At 41.6% G+C, this 22337-nt stretch overlaps 2 protein-coding genes across 6 annotated transcripts in view; both read left to right on the top strand.

The window, feature by feature from the left end:
* The window catches only part of nrxn1a (neurexin 1a), a 57626-nt gene extending 41673 nt beyond the window's left edge, over positions 1 to 15953 (top strand). For 4 of the 5 annotated variants that reach the window (XM_023406515.2, XM_023406517.2, XM_023406518.2 and 1 more), the window contains 8 exons: positions 95 to 268; positions 1524 to 1643; positions 2446 to 2627; positions 4336 to 4507; positions 5458 to 5547; positions 6650 to 6960; positions 12430 to 12508; positions 13197 to 15953. In XM_023406515.2, the coding sequence (XP_023262283.1) occupies positions 95 to 268; positions 1524 to 1643; positions 2446 to 2627; positions 4336 to 4507; positions 5458 to 5547; positions 6650 to 6960; positions 12430 to 12508; positions 13197 to 13498 (1430 nt within the window). In that variant the 3' untranslated portion in view covers positions 13499 to 15953. The remainder of the gene's footprint in view (positions 1 to 94; positions 269 to 1523; positions 1644 to 2445; positions 2628 to 4335; positions 4508 to 5457; positions 5548 to 6649; positions 6961 to 12429; positions 12509 to 13196) is intronic. The other variant, XM_023406520.2, reaches the window with a different exon arrangement.
* Positions 15954 to 20465: 4512 nt separating this feature from the next.
* Positions 20466 to 22337, top strand: part of fshr (follicle stimulating hormone receptor) — a 12968-nt gene continuing 11096 nt past the window's right edge. The window contains exon 1 of the mRNA XM_023406569.2: positions 20466 to 20620. Within this exon, the coding sequence (XP_023262337.1) occupies positions 20466 to 20620 (155 nt within the window). The remainder of the gene's footprint in view (positions 20621 to 22337) is intronic.

The raw sequence follows: 22337 nt of genomic DNA, 5'->3' as shown, positions 1-22337 counted from the left end.
CTTGCATTCATCTTACTGATAGACTTATGCAGATCAAGACAAAGCAGCGTGACTTGGTAATGAAGCTGCCATTAATTGTGTTGCTCTTCAACAGGTGATCTGTACATTGGGGGTGTTTCCAAAGAGATGTACCGAGACTTGCCTAAGCTGGTCCACTCCCGTGAGGGTTTCCAGGGTTGCCTAGCAACTGTTGATCTGAATGGCCGGCTCCCTGACCTTTTGGCTGATGCCTTGGCAACCATGGGACAAGTGGAGAGAGGCTGTGAAGGTGAGGTGCAAACGCACAATAAAACACACCAGTAGATCTGTCCAGGTCCCATATCCTTACTGCTTTTTCTTTCAGTTTTCATTTAACTCATGCTCTCTGTTATTAGGATAACCCACTAACCCAGCTCTTGCTCTGTTAGATGTAAATTTGACTCTCTTTCTTCTCATCTCCTTTTCAATCTTTCTGCACATTGTGGTTTCTCTCTCTGTTCCACTCTTTCAGCAGTTCACAGACATCTGTGCGCATTGACTAACCATCTAACTTAATTTGCTTGTTTGCTTTTTTGTTTGGCTGACAAAAGTTACATTGATGAAAGCTGACTTGCAAGGTATATCGCTTTGTGTGAGCATGTGAGACACGTGTGTAATGGTGGGAAAATGTGTGTGTGAGTGTGCGTGTGTGAGAGTATGTGTGCGTGTATGTATGTGTGCGTGTGTCGAAACTACCCAGTGGTGTCCGGTGTTGTGTGGATCCCAGTGATCCAGAGTCAAAGGTCAGAGGTGACCTGTCCTCTCCTAGCCACCATAGTGACTTCATCACAGTAGTAACATCACCACCGCTTGACTTGAGTTGACCACAGCTCCACCACCTGGGTTGCCTAGCAGCATGCTCTCTAACCCCTCCTACTGACTCCCATCCTAAACTCCAATACTCTATTTGTGAATGATTTCACACCCTTTCCTCCATGCCTCGTGTTAAAAGTGTATCGAAGGAGAACCAAGTTTCAACCTTTGACGTTCTCGTCCTGTGTGGTTTTAGCACGAAGCAGGGAGAGAACAGTGACAGACCGCTGAAGGAAGAGTATTGAGAAGAAGGCTTTTAAACATAACTCTGACCTCTTATGTTTAACTCCTCCTCCTGTCCTTGCCCCACTCATCTAGCCTCACCACCTGCATGCTGTAAACATTTGGCTCTTTTCATCTAATAACATAGATTCCAGTTTAGCTTTAGTTCAGTTTGTATGGATAATCCAGTCTCCTCTGTAAATGTAAAGCTAAAGAATGGGAGCCTATCCACATTATCCTAGTCTCACAAGGATTTTCTACTAATACTACTAATCAAAACACCATTGCAGCACAACAGACTACCCAACCATTTCAAAACAGCAAAATGTTTCAAGGAAATACGGTCTAAAACTAACAATACTGGCCTACTATTGTGAACATACTGGGCTCCAGACAAAAACAAAAAAGTGTTTCTGTTTGCTTTCTCCTAACTTTTGCACCCTCCAACCCCACCATGTCTCTCACTGCAGGTCCCAGCACTACCTGTCAGGAAGACTCCTGCTCAAATCAAGGAGTTTGTTTGCAGCAGTGGGAGGGCTTCACCTGTGACTGCAGCATGACTTCGTATGCTGGGCCACTATGCAATGACGGTGAGTCTTTGCGCTTCATTTTCTGTCTGATACCAGAGTGGACTTCAGATCATTTCAGTGATGTAGACAGGTGAAAGTGGAGGATTTTTAAGATATTTAAATCCAAAAAAAGTTAAAACTATTGTGTCTAAACTGTAGATAACGCACCCATCTAACCTTAACCCTGGCGTTGGAGCTGCACTTGGATGATTTGGCTTTAGTCACTGAATTGAAGCATTTTAGTGTGCATTTTGTCAGAGCCACCACGTGAGGGCACTGTCAACTGTTCATTTTGAATTGCCACTAAAATATTACAGTACCTGTTCAATTTCTAGTTCGGCTGTTCAGATCTCTCTCTCTCTCTCTCTCTCTCTCTCTCTCGCTCTCTCTCTCTCTCTCTCTCTCTTTGTAATGTTTAATAATTTAATCTGCTATCTTTATACTCTAAATTATTCTCTGATGCCATACAAGCAAGATACGTGTTGGTTTTGTAGTCACCCAATGAGTCAAATAATTGTATGAGTTGTTATTTGTATGAGTCAATTATTACAGTCAGCCTTCTGCAGTAATGTTAAGAAGTACTTTGGGAAATACAGATTTTTTTTTCCAGCCTGTAGGTGGAACAAGCCAAATGTGCAAGACCAGTCAACTGTGACATTTTAGAGTTTTTACTATTATTTTCCAATATGCCCCTTGTGTATTAAACATTTAGAAAAAAAATAGGCAAAGGTACCATCTGCAGTATGGAACCACTGATGATAGATAGTACTATTTGGGCCATATAGACTTGCTTGCTATTAAATTTTTTATCTGTGTGGACCAGCTGGGACCACTTATATCTTTGGGCGTGACGGAGGCATGGTGGTTTACACATGGCCGCCGAATGAACGTCCCAGCACCAGGGCAGACCGGCTCGCCCTTGGGTTCAGCACCCAACAGAAACACGCCATTCTACTCAGGGTGGACAGTGCCTCCGGCCTGGGAGACTACCTTCAGCTGCAGATAGTAAGTACACATGCTCATATTCAGTAGGCCAAAGAAAATGTGATTTTTCATTCATTTAAGATTTTAAATATTTCTACATATTGTTTGACCAAATGTGCTTAATTTATTCCTTTATTTAACCAGGAAGTCTCTTGAGATACATTGGGTCTGTCCCCATAGCCGCTCTTGAGGTTAGGGGGTTGTGCACGTTCACATGCCACCAGGTAGTAGGCAACTGTGTCCCACACCTGAAAAAAGCCAACAGCCAGCACAATGAATCCACACTCAATGCACACTCATCCTGTTAACCACTTGCAGAGTGAGCAATATTCCAGTGATTGCCAGTGATGCAAACATGAAGTTGAACTTTATGTTGAATTCAGCTTGAGTAATACTGTTCACATCCAAACACAATCCAATTGTGACAGAACCAGCACAGATGGATATCACTCAAAAATAAGATTGATTATCTGTCATTAGAATAATTATTAGATATCAAATCCTTTTTATGAAAGCATTAGACAAATATTCCTTCCTAAAAATGTTACCTGACAAAACATTTGAAATAATATTATATTATGTCTCTTCTATGTACAATAGGCCTACATACTTCCATTACTTGATTTAATTACTGCACTCAGCTCTTGAATGTGTGTTTGTTTGTCATCTGGTTTTAACCATGATAATACAGTGTTTGGTTGATCCTATTTATTTGTTCATTATGTTGAAATGACACAAAACCAGCAAAGAATCTGAGCTCCATTCAGCCTTATATTTGTGTAATAACAGGATGTGGTTCATGCCCCAGTGAGCTTTGATAAACCTCCATCTGGTTGATCTGTTGGCAGTTACCTGATATACCTGCCTGAAATGCGTCTCACAAGTCTGCATTTGACGAGGACTGGGCAATAACACCTAAAATCAATATCACAAATCAATTATTACATTCCCTCAGTGGGTACTGATTGTGGAATTATATCTTATTAAATACACCTATGCACAAGATTCTCTCCCTCGCATAGTGGAGCTCTTGTTAAGTCTTTGTACTGGATATAAACAGAAAATACTGGATTATATTTATTTAACTAATACAGTAGCAAAGAATACTTAGAGATCAAACTAAAACATGCTATATTTCACATTTGTTGTGACTATCAAAGCAATTGATATCATAAAGATGATCTGAATAACACCTTCATGGCTTCTACTACCTCAGTGATATGTCTCAGGGTATGGACTGACATTATTTTAAAAAACACTGATAGACTGCTGCATCCTTAACTGCCCCAGGGTGAAGTTGTCAAGTAACATAAGTTGTAGCTCATGAAGCTAACCTTTTTTTGTACCAGCTCTTTCTCATCTGCAACTGCCCCCTGTTGCGTTTTGGCAACATTGTGTTGTTCTGTTTTGTTTCTCTTACAGCTGCTGGTGGAACATTGCCAACTGGGCATATGAATGAAATGAGCCCACACATGTCGGTTTTGGTTACTTTTTGATTTATTCCGAGCCCAACATTTGACTGTTTGCAAGTGTGGGTATTTGGACAAATTCATTATCTCCTTTACAAGAGACTTAAGAGCGTAAAGTTATTAACACAAAAACACACGCAGTGGCATAGCGAAATGAACTGAAGACCTGAAGACATGAGAGAAATTATATTGTTGCCTTTTTAAAAGAATTACATTCCTCATTAAGCATTTTTTTTATCTTTCCCCCTCCTCCTCCTCAGGACAAGGGCAACATTAGAGTAGTGTTTAATGTTGGCACTGATGACATCAACATCGAGGAGAGCTCCAAGTTTGTCAACGATGGGAAGTACCACATAATTCGGTTCACCCGCAGCGGAGGCAATGCGACCCTCCAACTGGACGACCTGCCGGTTATAGAACGCTATCCCTCAGGTAGGCCCCCACCACATCAGCCCAACCCACCCACCCACTGAAGCACTGCCTGTCCTGGGGCAGCGCTAACTACACCTTAGTCCTAATGAACTCACCTCCTGATTGATGAACCACATCAGTGTTCCTATCAATGTTTATATTCAAACACTGAGGTTGAGAAATATAACTGCAGCTTTGTTTTATGTTATTGTGTTTGAAATGAAATATGTGTGATCTGATATGAAACATGACTTTTTAAACCATAAAATGAGATAGTTATTACAATAGCTTGTATACTAGCCAGCTATGTTATGTTAGGCCTGTTAAATAGTGTTAAAGGTAATTTATGAAAATATTCAATTCAGGTGTCAGTTGTTTTTTCACCATAAAAGAAAATAATAACAGTTGGTGCATTTTGGACAAACAATAATTTAAAAACATGTCATATTTTGAGTTAAATGTTTAACTAGAGAGAAAAAATAAGAAAAAGAAAAAAGTGTATTTTGTCTTTGTTTTTATATTTGTTGGTTTTTATATTTAAAGTGGTAATCTTAGCTAGTAGTCTTTAACACAATGAGGTCCAGGCTTTAGGTAGTTGATAGATAAAATGCTAAATGCTAGTTGTTGTGAGGTGTGTGTGAGGGTTCTTCCTGTATGTAACTCTAAACTCAGTCAGATATATAGACAGTATGTGGCAGCTGTAACATTATTTCCCTTTGCTCTTGCAGATGTTAACCCCTGAAATGTCTCTTTAAATTAAACCCAATGAACAGAGAGTAAGAGTCCGCTCACTGGAAACATAGTGAATTCAGCTCCTCTTCTCTTAGCACATCAAGCTTACCTTAACGCAGTGACATGCCAACAATGAGCAGACCATTACTTTCTTTTCATTGCTGTTCTTTTTGTATCCAGCTCCTGTACCACGTTTGGATGTGCGTAATTACTACTGTGTTTTCATCTCTAAATTAAAGGCAACATTGATAACGAGCGCCTGGCCATCGCCAGACAGCGAATCCCCTATCGGCTCGGTCGAGTAGTTGACGATTGGCTACTCGACAAAGGTAAAAACCCTGATTAAAATTCCTTAAAACTTTGAGCTTTAAAAATACAATTATGAAGACAGTTGAATATACTTTATTGTGCACCATCAACTAACATCTAAAAATCTAAATCCATAACTAAGTATTTAAAAGTTGGGCAGCTGTAGTGTGTAATACTGTGTAAACTGTAGTGCCTGTGAACGTATCTTGTTAGTGTGTATCTGATAATATCAGGTTAAAGGGACGATGGAGAGATTTAAATGTGAATAAATCAGAAAATAGAAAACAAGTACTGATAAAAGATGCTTTATTAAGACTGGTAAATAATTTTGTTTCTTATCAAATTGTAAACAATAAAGCATTTACTAAAGATGTTATGTTGAGAAACAATTTTGTAATCAAATTAAAGTACATGCAAAGTATTGTGACATGTAAGAATTATGTAAATTTGAAATTACTAATAGAGCAATGCTTTTTGAAAAAATGTAAAAGTTTTCCTCCTAAACTTCAGCAGAGCTCCTTAAATTAGCCTCTAGTCCCTTTAACAGTGAGCAGTGCTAGAGCTTATAACCTGTGCATGCTTCATAGGGCTGTTACAACAGTTCTCTAGATCTCTGTCTCTCTGTCTGCCTGTCTGCTGCTCCTTCAAATACAATGTCGTGCCGTACAGCCATCACCATAGCAACCATCTGTCAGCCCTGTCTTCTCAGGGCCCTCTGACTCCTCTCATCTGCTGCCTCTTCCTCCTCCTCCTGTTCTTTTCCTCTTCATCCTCCTCCTCGACTTCTCAGTCTCTTCACCCCCCTCCCCTCCCCTCCCCTCGTCTCCTTCTTCCCCCTCTTCTTCTCTGCTTTCTGTTCTTGCTCTTATCTCTCTCAGTCTCAGCCTTCTCCACGGTTCTCCACGGCTTCGATTTGCTCTGCCATGCTTAATCTATCCCATCCTCTTACCATGGCTTGGGGGTGGTGGATTGTGTAACACTCAAACACTCTTGTGTGTGTATGTATGCACGTATGTGACCACTGGTATGTATGTGTGTGTGACTGTATTTGCGTGTGTCTGTCCACCTTTCTCCCTGGTGTGCCTGTGTGTCTTTGGCGTGCGTGTTTGTGTGTGCGTGTAGGTCGCCAGCTGACCATCTTTAACAGCCAGACGACAGTGCGTGTTGGTGGAGGTGAGCGAGGTGGTGGCATGTTCCAGGGCCAGCTGTCTGGACTCTACTACAACGGCCTCCGCATCCTCAACATGGCCGCTGAGGGGCACCCGCACATCAGAGTGGAGGGCAGTGCACGATTGGTCGGTGACATGCCGTCCTCCTCCATCACCCCGCAGTCCAGTGCTGCAGCTGGAGGCAACCGCTCTGACTCCGCTCCCTCCATAAGTGACATCACAACCACCACAGCCACCAACCGGAAGCAGGGCGCCACACAGCAGGTCAGGGCACAATCACAATCATGTTTCTGTGGCTGCTTGTGTATGGAAAACCAATTCAGTCCCTGCCATGTGTGGTCATAAAAAGATCAGATGAGAGTTCAAATGTAATTCCTCAGATATCTTAAACATATATGTCCAATGCCATTATCCGTACTTCTTGTCGTGTGACAATGGGTAATTAAAAAGTGTTAATATCCTATGATAAGTTTCTTTCCAAGCTCAGTAAGAGGATTAGCCAGCACGCAGCCCACTAATCAGGGACGCGAGAATGGCAAGATACTGTATGTATGTAGGAGTGAGATTGTTTTAAACAATTTATTTATGTCGCACATTTCATACACAGAGGCAATTCAAAGTGTTTTACGTAATGCAGTACAAACATTAAATAAGCATAGGAAATTACACACTTTATATTTATGGAACCAGTTTGAAAAGAAAGATAGACAGAATCAGGATTTAAGCACAAAGTGGATATCATGAATGCTCAAGATTCAGTCGACAGCAGAAGAGAAATTAAGTTTTTTTAAGTATTTTTTTCAGGCATTTTTGTCTTAATTAGTAGCAACAAGAGGGGATGATATACACCAAAGGTTATCAGCCACACTTGGACAATGGACCTTGTGATAAACCCCTTGATGCCCCACCATCAAATTTGTTAACCTCAATTTAAAGGTAGTCATAGTAGAAGCAAGTATTGTATCATGTGGAAGTTTGTTCCAGTTTAGCTTACTGTATGTGTGTTGTAAACCACTTATTTGAGCTGTAACTATATTACTGAAAAGAGATGAAAGAATGTCTTATCTGACACAGCCAAACAATGTCAAATATCATAAGAAAACATACTGCTGTAAAATGCATAGTATTTTATTTTTATTTGCTGTATGTAATACCACCTATTTTATAAACATACATGCAAATCAGTTATCCGATAACTGATCAATGTTAACCCGTCTCTCTCTACTGGCTGTTAAATGAAAAAAAACAAAAAAACTGTGCCTAAAACATTTTATCAATAGAAGACTCACATCCATGTGCAATTTTTCTGCTGCAGCACATTCACTTGAATGGATTAGATGGCAAATTCTCGACTAAGTGGTCCCTTCCAACTAAATTACAGGAGGAGAAATGTTTGTGTTAATGGAGGTTGTAATAGCTTTTCCCATAATATGCGTCTAGTAAACTGATGCAAATGGGACTCTACAATAGAAACAAATAACTGTTATCGAGGCATATTTAAAGTGGATGCAACTGCAGTCGATGGTAATGTCAGAGGACACATTATCAGCAGGTACACCACAGACTCTTTTGCTCTATTGTTCATATCACTACTGAGATGTTGTCAGGCTCTTTGTGGGCGTCTGTGTGTACTGCAGTTCTTCTTCTGTGTTATAAAACTGTGTGCCTGCCTGTCTGCCGCACTGAAAAAGATTTTTTTTTCCCAGTGATACAAGTTGCCATGGAGATAGTGAACCTGACTACCCACCGCTTGCTTTCTTTCTCCCATCCAGACTCCCATAGAGAATAGCTCCTCTGTGTATAAACTACCAGCTGTTTCAGACATAAATAATAGAACGCAGAGAGCTGTGAGCTAAGCCTCAGGCATCAATAATGGATATGAGAGCTGGATGGATAGCACTGCAGAGTGACAGTGTTGTCACAGGGGTTTGTTTTCCCACCTCACCTCTAAATCTCTGCCTGCTCTCTCTCTGTGTATGTGTTTTTAAATGAACTATTTCTGCTCTTATGCTGATGTCAGTGCTAAATCTGGGATGCAGAGAGTTGTGCACTGGAGTCAATATCACTGTATGAGAAGTAGGTCAGACCCACTATATGCTCAACATACTGCAGTGTGTGTGTTTGCTCGTCGGTGTGAGTCGAATCACTCCTGCTGGCCCCAAACTCTTTGTGTTTGTGTGTGTTGTCTTATTTAAGAAGAATCTACAGCGTCTCCATTGAGGCTGCCTAGTGTTGCCTAGCAACCAACCTGGCCTTAACCAGTGCACACGTACAATGTAGAGACGAACTCAAAATGCACACACACTCACACACACAAACACTCAGGTGGATTGGGAACATTAAGCTAGAATTGCAGCACATTGCATCAGAGGAGGGGCAGTGAGAGATGTCTTCCAAAGGTGCTACGGGTCCAAGCTATTTATCGATTTCACGCACACACCCCAATTTTGAGTGTGTGTTGAAGTGGATCTGCCTAAGTCGCCCCATGGATTTACTCCTACCGTCAGTACTTTGTGCAGTAAGACTGTGTTATGTGCCTCCTCCTGGAGTCCACAGTTTATTGATTTTTTTTGTGTGTGTGTGTGTGTGTGTGTGTGTGTGTGTTAAAAAGTGGAATGGATTAATAATGCATGACAGCTGAGCACACCAGCAAAGAGAAGAGAGGGAGAGATTGTGTGAGTGTGTGTGAGTGTTTATGCTAGAGGCTGCTCTGAGTCACAGAGCTTGAGTTTGGGTTTGATGTTTAGTGCCTTGTTTGTGTGTGTGTTTCTGTTCATGTGTATGCGTGTGTACCTGTGTTTGATGGGAAGACTGATAGAAGAAACCTGAGGCTCAGAGCGGTGCCCGATTGGCTATCGGGAATCAGCTGATCCAGACACTTCCACAAGCCCTCAGAACATCTATCTCTCATTCGCTCCCATCCTCCCTCCCTATCTGTTTTTTCTTTGCTATCTTCTGCACTCTCTCCATATCTTTCACATCTTTTTCCCCCTCTTGCCTTTCTTCCTTCTTCTTTCCATCCATCTTCTGGAGATACTTTCTCCCTCCTCCCCTGCTCACTTTTCTCTTTTCCTCTTCCTTTGCTCTCTCTCCCTCCATATCTTTCCATATTTACCCGTCACTCCCCCCTCTGCCGCCCTCCCTTCCTCCCTCCCTCTCTCTGTGTGGTTGAGCTCCAGTGATAGGCTGTTAATGCAGGCAGTGTATGAGTCTATCTCACCATCTGCAGTAGTGGAGCTAGCTTCTATCCTCTCTCGTCAGGATCTCTTCATCAGCCTGCCAACTCCAGCCTGATTTGGTGTAGGCTTGTGCGTCTGTGTAGATGTGTCTAAGTAGAAATAGACCAATGGAGCATGTTTGGCTTTTATAGAGCTTGTGTGTGTACATGTGTGTGTGATTTCCAGTTGTGAAAGTAGCAGACAAGCTGTTGAATCTTCTGCAAGAGTGTGTGAGGACAGAGTGCAGTTACTATGTGTGAACTAGGCAGTCAGGGAGGCATGGACGGTCGTTGGCACTGTTCGGCTGCTCAGGTAGAGATTTTGCTCTTTCAGCATGCAGATATTCTTCTCTCCATGCTCTCTGTCTTCCTTTCCCTTCCTCATGTGTCTCTTTTTCCCCTCCTTATCGTTGTGCATCTTTGTCCATCATTATGTCAGCATGCTCTATTGGTTGGAGGAGTGGAGGTTTCCTGGACATACATCTGTTTAGCACATCTTGTATAAACTTCTCTGGCTTATTGATGTTATTTAAGTCGTGTTTAGCATGTCTCCAGTTTTTTCTTGTGTTCATTGTCTCCCATGTGATAGGGGGATCAATAGTTCAATTGACACCTTCCCGTTTCAATGGGATGGTCAGCTGATAGGGTGATGTCACAGATCAGAGGAGGGGTCTTGTTAAATTTACTTGTGTGCTTTTGTTTTAGTGTAAATCAGGATTCAAAACAGGTGCCTGTGGAGGGCACATAGGTGTCTGGATCAATAACCAAGCACGGTGGCTTTACATTGATTGGTGACAGATGTCAGGGGTGATGTGTTTCCTACTGGCTGATTGGTTCTTATGCTATTTGGATCCTGGCAATGGCACAGAGGTTTATTGACTGGCTGCATTCCAGAGGCTAAGCTCGCCCTAGCAGCATTTGACAGCCCAGTGGGCAGAACTGATTGGAAAGGCAGTAGAGGAAAGACAGAGTCAAGCATCAATAACTTAATATATGTTTCAGGCCAAACTAAACCAAAGTAGACTTGTCAGGACCAAGGCCATACCATACAAGGCCAGCACAAGCTTTTTTTTTCAGATGAATGAACTAAATGGTTGCTTCTCTAAACTTATGTAATCTGTGTCCTTACAAAGACGAGCTAAAGAAATAGTGAAAGCAAGGATAGAACAGCCGCTTAATGAATTTCTCTTTGAAATACTGCCTGTAAGTTTCGGCTAAGACATCATCCACCATTTAGTACTTTGATTTGGTTCAGATTCTGTTCCGGTCTGATTGTAATCTGCCTCTAGAGCTCTTTTTTATGCCTCTGCCACTCTCTCCCCTCTTTTTTATTCTGTGGGTTACTAACATCTACTGCAATGCATCACAATCCAATTTTAATTTATTGCTGGCACTGAGCGCCCAGTGTGGTTAAAACACACGCACACGCATATGTGCACGCACATGCACACACACACACAAACACACACTCGTATCGCTCATGCCGAAGCGTCAAGGCAGGCGATGTTTAACAGTAGTTCATGAATATGCGGAGCACATTAGCACGGTGTTAAGTAAAGACCGCAGCACTTTGAAGTCCTCCTCCTCCTCCTATCCCTTCTTCTTTTCTCTCTCTTTCTCCCCAATTGTCTCCTCCAAACATTCCTTTTATCCATCAATCTATCTTTCACTCTCACCCTCCCTTCCTCTTTTTCCCCTTCTCCTCATACTGGCTGGAATGGCAAATCAGTGCACAGGTCCCCACTGTGGGTGCACACTCCCTTTTTTTTTTATTCCCCATCATTTTTAACAGCCTGAACTTAGAGTTGCCATGGCAACAGGAGGAGCAGGGATGGAGTGCAAAAAAAGGGGGCCTTTTCCACGGAGAGGGAGCGAGACACAGAGACAGAGCTGTTGTTGAAATATTACTTGGCTGATGGGGGTTAGAGGTTGAATATAGGTGGTTATTGACGTGCCGCTTACAGAGAAGTGTTAAGATTTAGATCAAACATCAAGTCTTTCACTGGAATATTGAATGAAAGTGGTTTTACTCTTGTTAGCTCTACACTCCGCATTCTCCAACACATATGAACACTGGACAGTATCAGATGGAGAGAGCAAAAGAGAGGAAAGCAAGGAGGCATGGAAGATAGAAAGGCCAGAGGAGAAAAAAGAGGGGGAGGGTCAAGAGAGTAGGAGATAATAACTGACTATCCCCTTGTGATTTTACACAGGATTCAACATTTCTCTCCTCCCTCCTCATTTCTTCTTCTCTACTTGCTACTCTAGTTTTGGCCGTCTGCCATTGCTGGGGGCCGTAACAGGCAAAAGTGTTTGTGGCAAACTGGAAAACGAGTGGGCGATAGATTGGTGCTTTGAGCTCACACATGTAGGAAATAAACAGAAAGGGTGTGGAGCACAGGCTGTTTCATATATATATATAGATATATATATATAGCTATATATAGATATATATATAAATGTTGTGTGTATGTATATGTATGTGTTTATGTTCCTAATGTTTCCTTTCTCCATAGTCGGCAGATGACCTGCTTGTAGCTTCAGCTGAGTGTCCCAGTGATGATGAAGACATTGATCCCTGTGACCCCAGTTCAGGTGAGAACTGTCCACAAATACACACATCACACTGCCCCTTTGAGTTTTTTTCCATGTGTCCTCCACACCCGCTGCTGCCCTTTTTTTTTTCTACCGCTTTGTTGCTCGCCACAATGAATTTTTCATTTCCACTTAGGTTCCTGCCTCCAGGCATTTCCTAACACGCTCCATCCACTCGCCAATCTTCGTCTCTATCCTTTAGTTTGCTTTCCTTTCCTTTCTTCACCTTCTTTATCCCTTCTTATTCATCTTTTCTTTTTTCCTTTCCTTTCCTTTCCTTCACCTCATCTCTATGCAGCCCAAAGAATTCTTATGCAATTTTTTTGACAGCAAACATTTTATATGGTGTCATGTATTACTGCCCTGCAGCCCTCATTTCCTGAGTGTGTCATAAAGTGTCAAATGTGTATAATATAAATTGATATAATGTTCACCTGTGCTCTGGCCCTCCTCTCAACAGGGTGTAATGTAATCTGTTTACACATTATGTGATAATGTGGAAACAGCTTTGGCTCTAAGCTGCAGCCTTCCCTTCCCAGCATTATGCAAAATGCATGTCAAATAATTCATCATGATGATGCATTGTATCTTCTTGCTCCAGCTCTCCACCCACCCTGTTGATATGTAACTCAAATTAATAATGTATGCCATAAACCTTGACATCACATGCCTCTCCCTCCCCTTACAGCCCGCCCTCCGTTACCGGAGGTGAAGGTGTTCACAGGTCCATCTGAGGTGGTGCGGGAGAGCAGCAGCACCACGGGCATGGTGGTGGGCATCGTGGCAGCCGCTGCCCTCTGCATCCTCATCCTTCTCTATGCCATGTACAAGTACCGCAACCGTGATGAAGGCTCCTACCATGTGGACGAGAGCCGCAACTACATCAGCAACTCGGCCACACAGCCCAACGGCAGCGCCAAGGACAAGCCGCTGGGCATCGCCAAGATCTCCAAGAACAAGAAGAACAAAGACAAGGAGTACTACGTCTGAGGCAGAAGGCGTCAAACACACAGACATATACGCATACACCTTTATATATAACGGTATATGTACATAAATAGATATATTCTCAAAAAAAAAAAAAAACACACATATGCACACTGACATAGACATGCCGATGATAATGTTTACTCTCCAATAATCACACCTGCACACATGCTGGCAAGCACAAACATATACATATTCAAGCACAAACACACTAACATTTAGGCACCAACATACACATACACACATACAAACAAACAAACACAGACTGGCCCGAGGGCATGGACCCTTATTGTACATTATTAACCAATGAACAGAGCCTCTGAGAGAGGCTTGATTTATGAACATAAACACCATTCCAAATGAATTAGAAAGCACCAGTTCAACTCCCAGTTAAGAACCATTTCGGGGCCAGCCAGATAAAAAGACCATTCACTCCCCTGCCCCAGCAGGACCTCTCCAGTTGGACTCAGAGAGGTCAAGGAAGACTTTAAGTGAAGCAAATGGCAGACTGAGTGTGTTGAGTGAGAGGCAGAGTACAAGGACAAAGATGATGTAAAAGCACCAAGACAAGCACTAAGTGTCTCTTCCAAGCTTCTTGGCCTTCCTCCCTGTTAGCAGACGGGACTCAATGAAACACTGAGGATGCTGAAGAAACAAGCACACCAATGGTCCAAGTCTAATCCCAAGCAACAGGACAGGAAATCAGGGTGTAAACATAGGGGCAGTGAATTACGAGTGAATAGGCAAAGGCAGGGCTGGTGCCGTTCACGTAATGGATGGGCTGTGGTTGTTACGCTGCAGAGCTGATGTTTTATGGCGGCCTGTAAATCACGAAGGCGGAATCAGCGGAAAACTGAGCGATATTTCCCTGGACAGGATACTTGAGACTTCAGATGCTACCTACAGACACCAGTCGTGCATGACTGCGGTGTCGCACACACATACATACAACACACATGCACACAAACTAAAATATTAACAATCTACACATGCAGACATACACGTACCTGCAATGCTAAAGACCCACCATATCTTCATAACTGACTCTGAAGATTATACAAGAAGACAATGGTGAAAATGACAAAGACCCTTATGATAATTGTTATGGCAATGATGATGATGAATATGAAGAACATTTGGGCAGTATAGACTCTTTGGGGAAGGGAGGGGGGTCTTATTGCACGTGAATTATCTTACTCCGTGTGATTTATACTGCGTTGAAACTCCAGAGGTTACACTATGACGCACCACCATCATAAACTTACCACCTTGGCTTGAAGTATTTCTAAATAAGCACTTCAAATGGTTTTCAGTGTGTGGGATTCAACAATGATTTAATCTCTAAAATCGATTCTCAGTTCAAATCCTCATTGACAAAGTGTGACCATCTCGAGTGTGCTGCATGCCTGAGTCTCTGAGCTGTGCTGTGGAGTGGTGGCGTGTCCCACTAAGTCCAGAGGTGGTAGGTTTGTTTGTGGGGGGAGGAGGAGGAGGGGGGGTGTTACGGGTTGCAGTGTAATTCCTGTGCAACACCTGGATGTGTGCGCCCACCACAGGCCATGTCGTGGTTTAAGCCGGATGTCTTATAGGCCACGCCCACTATACCTGCTCTAACCAACCACCTTTTATAGCAAAAACCAGCTGAGGAAAAGAATCAAAAACAACAAAGTAAATGTTACCATGTGTTGCTAATAGATAGAAAATCCAGTTCATGATGCCATTGGCTATATGACAACTTGAGTTGCTTTAATTTCATTGGCTCTCCTTTTTCTCTCTCTCTCTTTGTGTCCTTTTGTCTTCATGCTATTGGTTGAGTGACTTATCAATACTCATGACGTGATCAATGCAGGACAGACAGATGAGTTTCCAATGGGCTACAGTATAATTATCTGTTTATGGACTTTTGCAGTGTCTGAGCCTTCTACAGCTCAAGAATTGTAGCCCCATGATATATCAATACAAACAGTGCCATGATATGAACAAGCCCCTCCAGTTCTTCCAAGCAATTTAACCAACCAGTCAGATGCATGCAAAATGGACAACGGCGAGAAAGGACATGAAAAGGACTGAGATTTCAAAGTATAATGTCAAAACTAACTTAACATTTTCCCTTATTCTCGCCATCCTTAACTGGCCTTTTTGAGCTCATCTTCCTCCCTTCTCTTGTTTTCCCCTTGTTTAGTATGTTTCCCTATCTGCCCCTCCAGTTCCTATGTGTCTGTTGCTTTCTTTTCCTGCTCTCTCTGTTGTGTTGCCATCTGAAACAAAGGAGGTGTCTCAACCAATGGGATTCTACATCTAAGTGTTCATTAACCATGTTTATTTTCTATATGTACAATTTTTCTACAGTATTTACTTTTATTTTTATTGTTACGGTTCTTTGATGAACATAAAGTGGAAATTTATTATGAAAAATAGTTTTGAAGATTAATGAGTAAATAAAATATTACCCAAGTGAGCCTGGAGTGCATTTGTGTGTTGGTTTTTGCTCCCCTCTGCCTGCAGACAGCAGTACTGTGTATCACATCTCCCTCAGCCATGAGTGCAGATCACTTTCTAATTCAGACTAATTAATCGCAACCTTCAACTTGTTAGGAGGCAGATGTGTTATGTGCTTTCTGGCAGAGAGTTGGATTAAAACATCAGTAATATCCTCACGGCTCCGTTAGCTTAGCATAAAGACGGAGTGGGATGGATCTCTCCAAAGATAAGAAAATCTGACAATACCTATAAAGTTCACTATGAACATCTTAGTTTAAACAATACAAAAGCACAAGTTTAATCATTGAAATTTTAGCTTTTCTCATGGGTTACGTACCTGACTATTTTTTTTTCGGTCACCATTAAATTCTTGAAATAGTCAAGAACATAACAGCTGAATTGTTGTTTTTACCATCATTATAATACACTTAATTAATGAGCAAAATATAACATAACAACATAGATGGGGAGATTCTGAGATGGTAGCTGGTGTCACCAGTAGTAGATGGTCGCTGGCCTAGTTTCAGAGGTGCTGGAAGGTGATTTTTTTTTTTAACTTTGGACTTGATTCACAGAAAAATAACCATTCACATGTTTGATAATCCATTAACTGCTTAAGTATTTACTAGTTTGAGGAATGTTTTCTGGTCTTTAGTTCTTTGGACTGTTGAGCAGATAAAATGAGACTTTAGAAGACGTCACCTTGGGTTTTGGGGCCTTGTAATGGGAGATTTTCAATATTTACTGACATTTTATAGACCAACAAATCCATAAAAAATAACTGGTAGATTATTTATAATGGTAATAACTGTTGCAGCCCCACCTTGGACAGTGTCAGGCTACTCTAGCTGTTTACTCCTGTTTCCAATCTTTATGCTAGGCTAAGATAACCAGCTGCTGGCTGGAGCTGGATATTTAACATACATACATGAGACTGGTACTGATCTTCTTATCTAACTCACCGCCAGAAAGCGAATAAGCCTATTTCCCAAAATGTCAAAAATATTCCTTTAGTTAACCACTTCTAACAAACTATCTACAAGTTGCAGATTCACCCACATTCCCTTTATTCCCTTTCACCTCTTGTTTCATCAAAGTAGGGAAAGCAACACCTTTTCTTACAAGTCCTGCTGCATGTATCTGGGACAGTAGACGCACATAAATACCCGCTCGCACACACCGAGCAGCGCTTTGAAGTATGACTCAGTGCAGTGAACGGTATAAGTCTCTGCAGAGTTGCTGTTTGCCGGATGAAAGATCCCTGAGACTGCAAAGTTGAGTTTGTGTCCTCAGATGAGGGGAGCCACAAGGACCTACTATTTCAACAAACACCTCCCAAGTCTCGTTATCTTGTTCTCTTGCTGTCTCTCTTTCTTTGACTCTCTTTTTGTCTTTTGCTGAACAGTTTGTGCTCAACAAAAGGCTTGTGTTCGGCTGTAGCTACCCATCTGTCACTGTGCTGCCCTTGACCGCAGCCAGCCAGCAGAGAGATAAAGAGACACAGCCCTGTGATATTTATGGGCTGAATAAGGTAGAACTCCACTGATCACCAGTGGCCAATCACTTACCTCATGTTGGCATTTACAAGATTTACAGAGAGCTCACACCAGTGATTTCAGCAGGTTGTAATGCTCATTACACACCAGAAAACAAAACTGTTGGATGGATGAAAATTGCATAACTGAGATAACTATAGTATTCTTAGAACCACTATTGGGTTAAAATATATATACAGCTTGGTCTGAGCATGGTGCAAGAGAAGGCCATGTTGTTTACAACAAAGATCGGCAAGCGGAATCAATCTGATCCATTTAGCTTTGAAGAGAGTGCCAACACGGAGCCTGGCAGTATTTGGTGTATTTGGCACAGCTTACACTTCATTCACCGCCAGTTCTTCAGAACACATCCAATCATGTTAAAACTGACCAAACTCATGCACTGGAAATATTGAGTTTGTGTTACACATATTATATAAGCATTACGTTACCTCTTCATTTAACAGATCATGTATAGATAGTGAGATGAGCTGACTCCATGTCCGTTGATGATATTGGTTACACCTGTGTTTGATAGTCAACATATCTGCTGTGAAAAAGATGTATTGACGTCTTAATTTTTTGCATTTTCAAAGCTTGTTGAGCATGAACAGCATCTGTAGTTGGCAGTTCACAGTGTCAAAAACACCTCCCCTGTACAGGTGCAGAACAATCAGCCACAGATTCATCCACAATTTCATATCATGTATACACACACACACATAGGTGTCAAGGCTCTTCCTCATTCTCAATCCTTCATCTCTACTCCCCTCTACACCTGCATTTGTCTCTAGCTTTCTGACTCACTCTCTCTCTGCGTTTCTTGCCGTGTGTTTAAGCAAAAATGGGAGAGTGTGTGTGAGATAGACTATGTAAGTGAGGTATTACACATGTTGTGGGGGACCTAAATCTGTTTACATCTGTACTGTATCGTCTTTATGGGGACAAAAAGCACGTCCCCATTACATAAATTAATTTTCAAGGTGAAGACATGTATGTTTCGAGTAATTATATGCAAGTGAATGTAAGTGTGTGTGTGTGTGTGTGTGTGTGTGTGTGTGTGTGTGTGTGTGTGTGTGTGTGTGGTGGTGGTGGTGGTGGGGTGTCAGGAGCTCAAGGCCGTGTTTTTCTGCTTTGGAATAAATCACAAAGAGCTCTTTTCCTCCACATGAAGTTATCACTGAGCGCACACACACACACACACACACACACACACACACACACATTCAACTATTTATCAATGCATGTGTATGGAGAGCAGAAGATGAGCACACATAGAAATTAAAATGTCACTCCACACACATACATCAATAGGATGTATGCAGAGTGCAGCATAGAGGAATATTATGTCCATTGTTATCATACTCTGTTCATCTGTCACACAAATATGAGACACGAGACGAAACAGAATCACATGCTTACCATAATTATTTTCATTGTAAGTTTATACATGCTAACCAAGAGTCAAAATCACCATACACATAAGTTAAAAACAATTGCTGTATTGTTATTTTGGCTACATTTACTTGTAAAATGATCACTCAGAGAGAAAGAACGTGACAGAATATCTTTATTTTGTCTCTCACATAGTGCAAAACCTAAGTCTGGGTAACAAACTGCTGCTGCGCCTTTCTGCCACTCACTCTCACTGAACAGATGCAGAGAGAGGTTTGCCTCTCGAAAAATCCTCTGTAAATGCTCCCTGAAGACCTAATAGAAAATGTTTGTGGCAAATCACTCTGGAGAAAGCGAAGGCCAATCAGAAAAGTCCAACACTCAGCCGACCAATGGCATAATTTCATCAAAGAACTCAACTCTATCACTCACTCACTCACTCACTCACTCACTCACTCACTCACTCACGGACATTTGCTGATAATACAAACTAAATCACCATTAAGACAAGTAACAACAACAATGAAAACTTCTCATATGAGAAAGTGAAAAGTTTTCCTTGCCATTCAATTAGTTCCTTTTTTCTTTTTCTTAGGTGTTTCTTTCCATCTTTAGGTGCATTCCTCTTCTAGTAATCAAGAACCCCAGTAAATTGTCTCTGTGACTAACATGTCAAAAAATGTCAAACCAAATAAGTAAAAAAAAAAAAGAAGCCGCATGAGCCAGCTAACTTTGTTAGCATTAACATTTGTGACTGGACTGATTAAACAAAACAACAAAAACAGTTACAAATTCATTTCCATTCAGTCAAATTATACAAACTCAAAAAAGTGCCTTGCCCAATGATTGAACTTCTGTATGTTTTTCTTCCTTTATTAGCTAAGATTTTTTGATGGTTGCTCCAGTTAAAAAAGAACTTTTGAGGTGAGAAATGGTGAGTCTCGTTGGGTGTATAAATTTTTAAATATGTTTTGAATAAGAGGTAAATAGGTTCAAAGAAGAGGGTCTTGATTGAACGTCATTAGCATTGCATCCAGTACTAAAATATTTTCAGTGACTAAAGTGTGATTGCTTGTTTATGTGATTTGATTTGTAGTTTAAGAAATAAAAAGTGGAAACAGATTTTTCGACAGACAAGAGCAATTAATTTGTGAAATCAGACACAAACACACACACACAGACACACACACACACACACACACACACACACACACACACACACACACACACACACAGCCCGGAGACCTCCTACATCCTCATACACACACAAAGCTTTTCACACGCCCACCCATTCACCACTGCATGGCAAAAAGCCTCAGAGCACCTCACACTTCTTCGCTCTTCAACCTGGTGGTGAACCCTGAGTGGATAGACCGACAAACTTTCATATCAAATCTGGAGTGTGGGCTTTGACGGAAGGCCTGCATGCATGTTAACAACACGTGGCAAACAGGGACAAAATCAGAGTGGGAAGAAGAACACGGAGACTTGAAAAGCAAAAAGATACAACAAACTGGTCTTAGCTTCAGACCAGCAGAGGTCTGGCAGGTTTCAAGATAATGATGAGTGTGATAATGTTAATGATTATGGTGATGAACACGGTAACAGCTTCAGCGCCTGGCTCTGAGATGCACATTAAACCTGGAGGTTGCCACAAGCTGGGATCCGGGGTCACAGAGATTCCTTCTAACATCCCCAGCAACACCCAATGCCTGTGAGTACACACAAGTTGACGCACACACATTATCTGCCGCAGGGTTGGGAGGTAAATATAAGCTGCTGCAGCCATCGTAGATGTTTACATTGCTGCCGCCCAATTTCTCCTCATCAAATGCCAAGAAAACTAAAGTTTTGTGGTATTGGAGGTGATGATAAGTTCTTACAAGATAAGAATTTATGTACAATTCTTCTTGACAGCAACACCGCACTCTGTCCAATTCTTCTTCTACTCTTTTTTTCTGCATTTATAAATCCCTCAACTGAAATGTGGGCTAATTTGGCCTGACACATGCTGATAATGTGACGGTGGCTGTCCTTGGTGTCTGTGTTCCTCTTGGTTATTGTGAAGAGTGGCAATAACATCAACCGACGTATTTGTGTTTTTTTTTTTTTTTTGTATTAAATATTGTAACTTTTAGTCCCTTGTATGGGCCTAGCTTCAAAATTACTACATCCTACATTTCCCATTATCCAACTTCATAGCATCTTTTGTTGGACCCTCCATGCCTGGTAAATACCCATATCTTTCAAACTCCACATCTGCAGTTTATAATTTCAGAAAGCTTTAAAGCCACAGAATACATCATACAGCTGTTCTTACAGTCTGAGTAGTTACTCCTGTACAGACTGAAATCAGCGACATGTCCCTCTACTCAACTACAACAGGTGAAATAGGTCAATATTACAGGGAATATGTTCCCAAATAGCATTTCTAATCACCATAGTACACAAGTACAGATTCAGGGTGTACGCAATGTTTACAATTCCAAATCCCATCTCGTGAACATGCATAGTCATTTAGACTTCCCTCTCTAATCCTTGCTCATCCCCTTTTTGGCTGAATTTTGCACTGAACTCGCCAGTGCTGGTTTTATTAAACATTCATTAACTCAGGGAATGAATGCAAAGCACATCTGCTCGTCTTCAGAGACTCCCAGTGTCGTCGTCACAACTTTCCACCAAGTAGCTGAAGTTTTTTTTTTCGTTAATGCACAAAAGTTATGGCAACGTTTGGGGTTTCTCTCTAAAAACACGCTGCATGCACATACCCTTGCTTTACACCCATGCTTGTTTGCTAGCTTGCAGTCTTCTTCACTGCACGTGTGGGCACATTGCTACTTTGCGTGTTACTGCTACCAGCTGTTGATCAGTATAATAGTGTGTGAAACCGAAGACTGGACTGTGTAGCTATCATGCAAAACATGTTAGCGCATCATCGTGTGCGTGCATGGTACAGACAAAATAAGGAACCACTCTTAAAAACATTACTCCATAGCGCTGCAAGTGGTCAAAAATCTCACAGGGGACATTAAAGTTCACACCCAAACTCTGACCGGGTGAGAATGTCGGGTGATGGCACCCTCCTTGCTCCAGATTTTGAATGGATTGAAAATTATTCACGTCCTTTAAAAGCCAGGAAGCAATTGTGACGTAAATGCTAAAAGGTAGCGGAAGATTGATGCTACTCTTGTACTAGCCCGGCTCTGTATTTCCCAAAATGTTTCATTTCTAAGAGGAATATATAGTGTTATTTCATCTTCTCTTAAAAGCGTTAACCTCTGAAGATGTTGATCGAAGTGGTTCAGATTGTTTGTGATGCAGTGACATGGAGCAGAATGAGGCAAGTGAGGGTGGGCTGCCCCTCGGAGTAAACACTGACCTGTTGTTTTGGCCGCTGAAACATTTAGAAGGAATCTCAAGGCCAGAAGGGG

Source organism: Seriola lalandi, unplaced genomic scaffold (genome assembly GCF_002814215.2).
Source record: "Seriola lalandi dorsalis isolate HSWRI2012SDOR001 ecotype SW California unplaced genomic scaffold, Sedor1 jcf7180002054311, whole genome shotgun sequence".
NCBI lineage: Eukaryota > Metazoa > Chordata > Actinopteri > Carangiformes > Carangidae > Seriola > Seriola lalandi.
The sequence above is the reverse complement of the archived record's forward strand: the minus strand, read 5'-3'. Positions and strand labels throughout refer to the sequence as shown.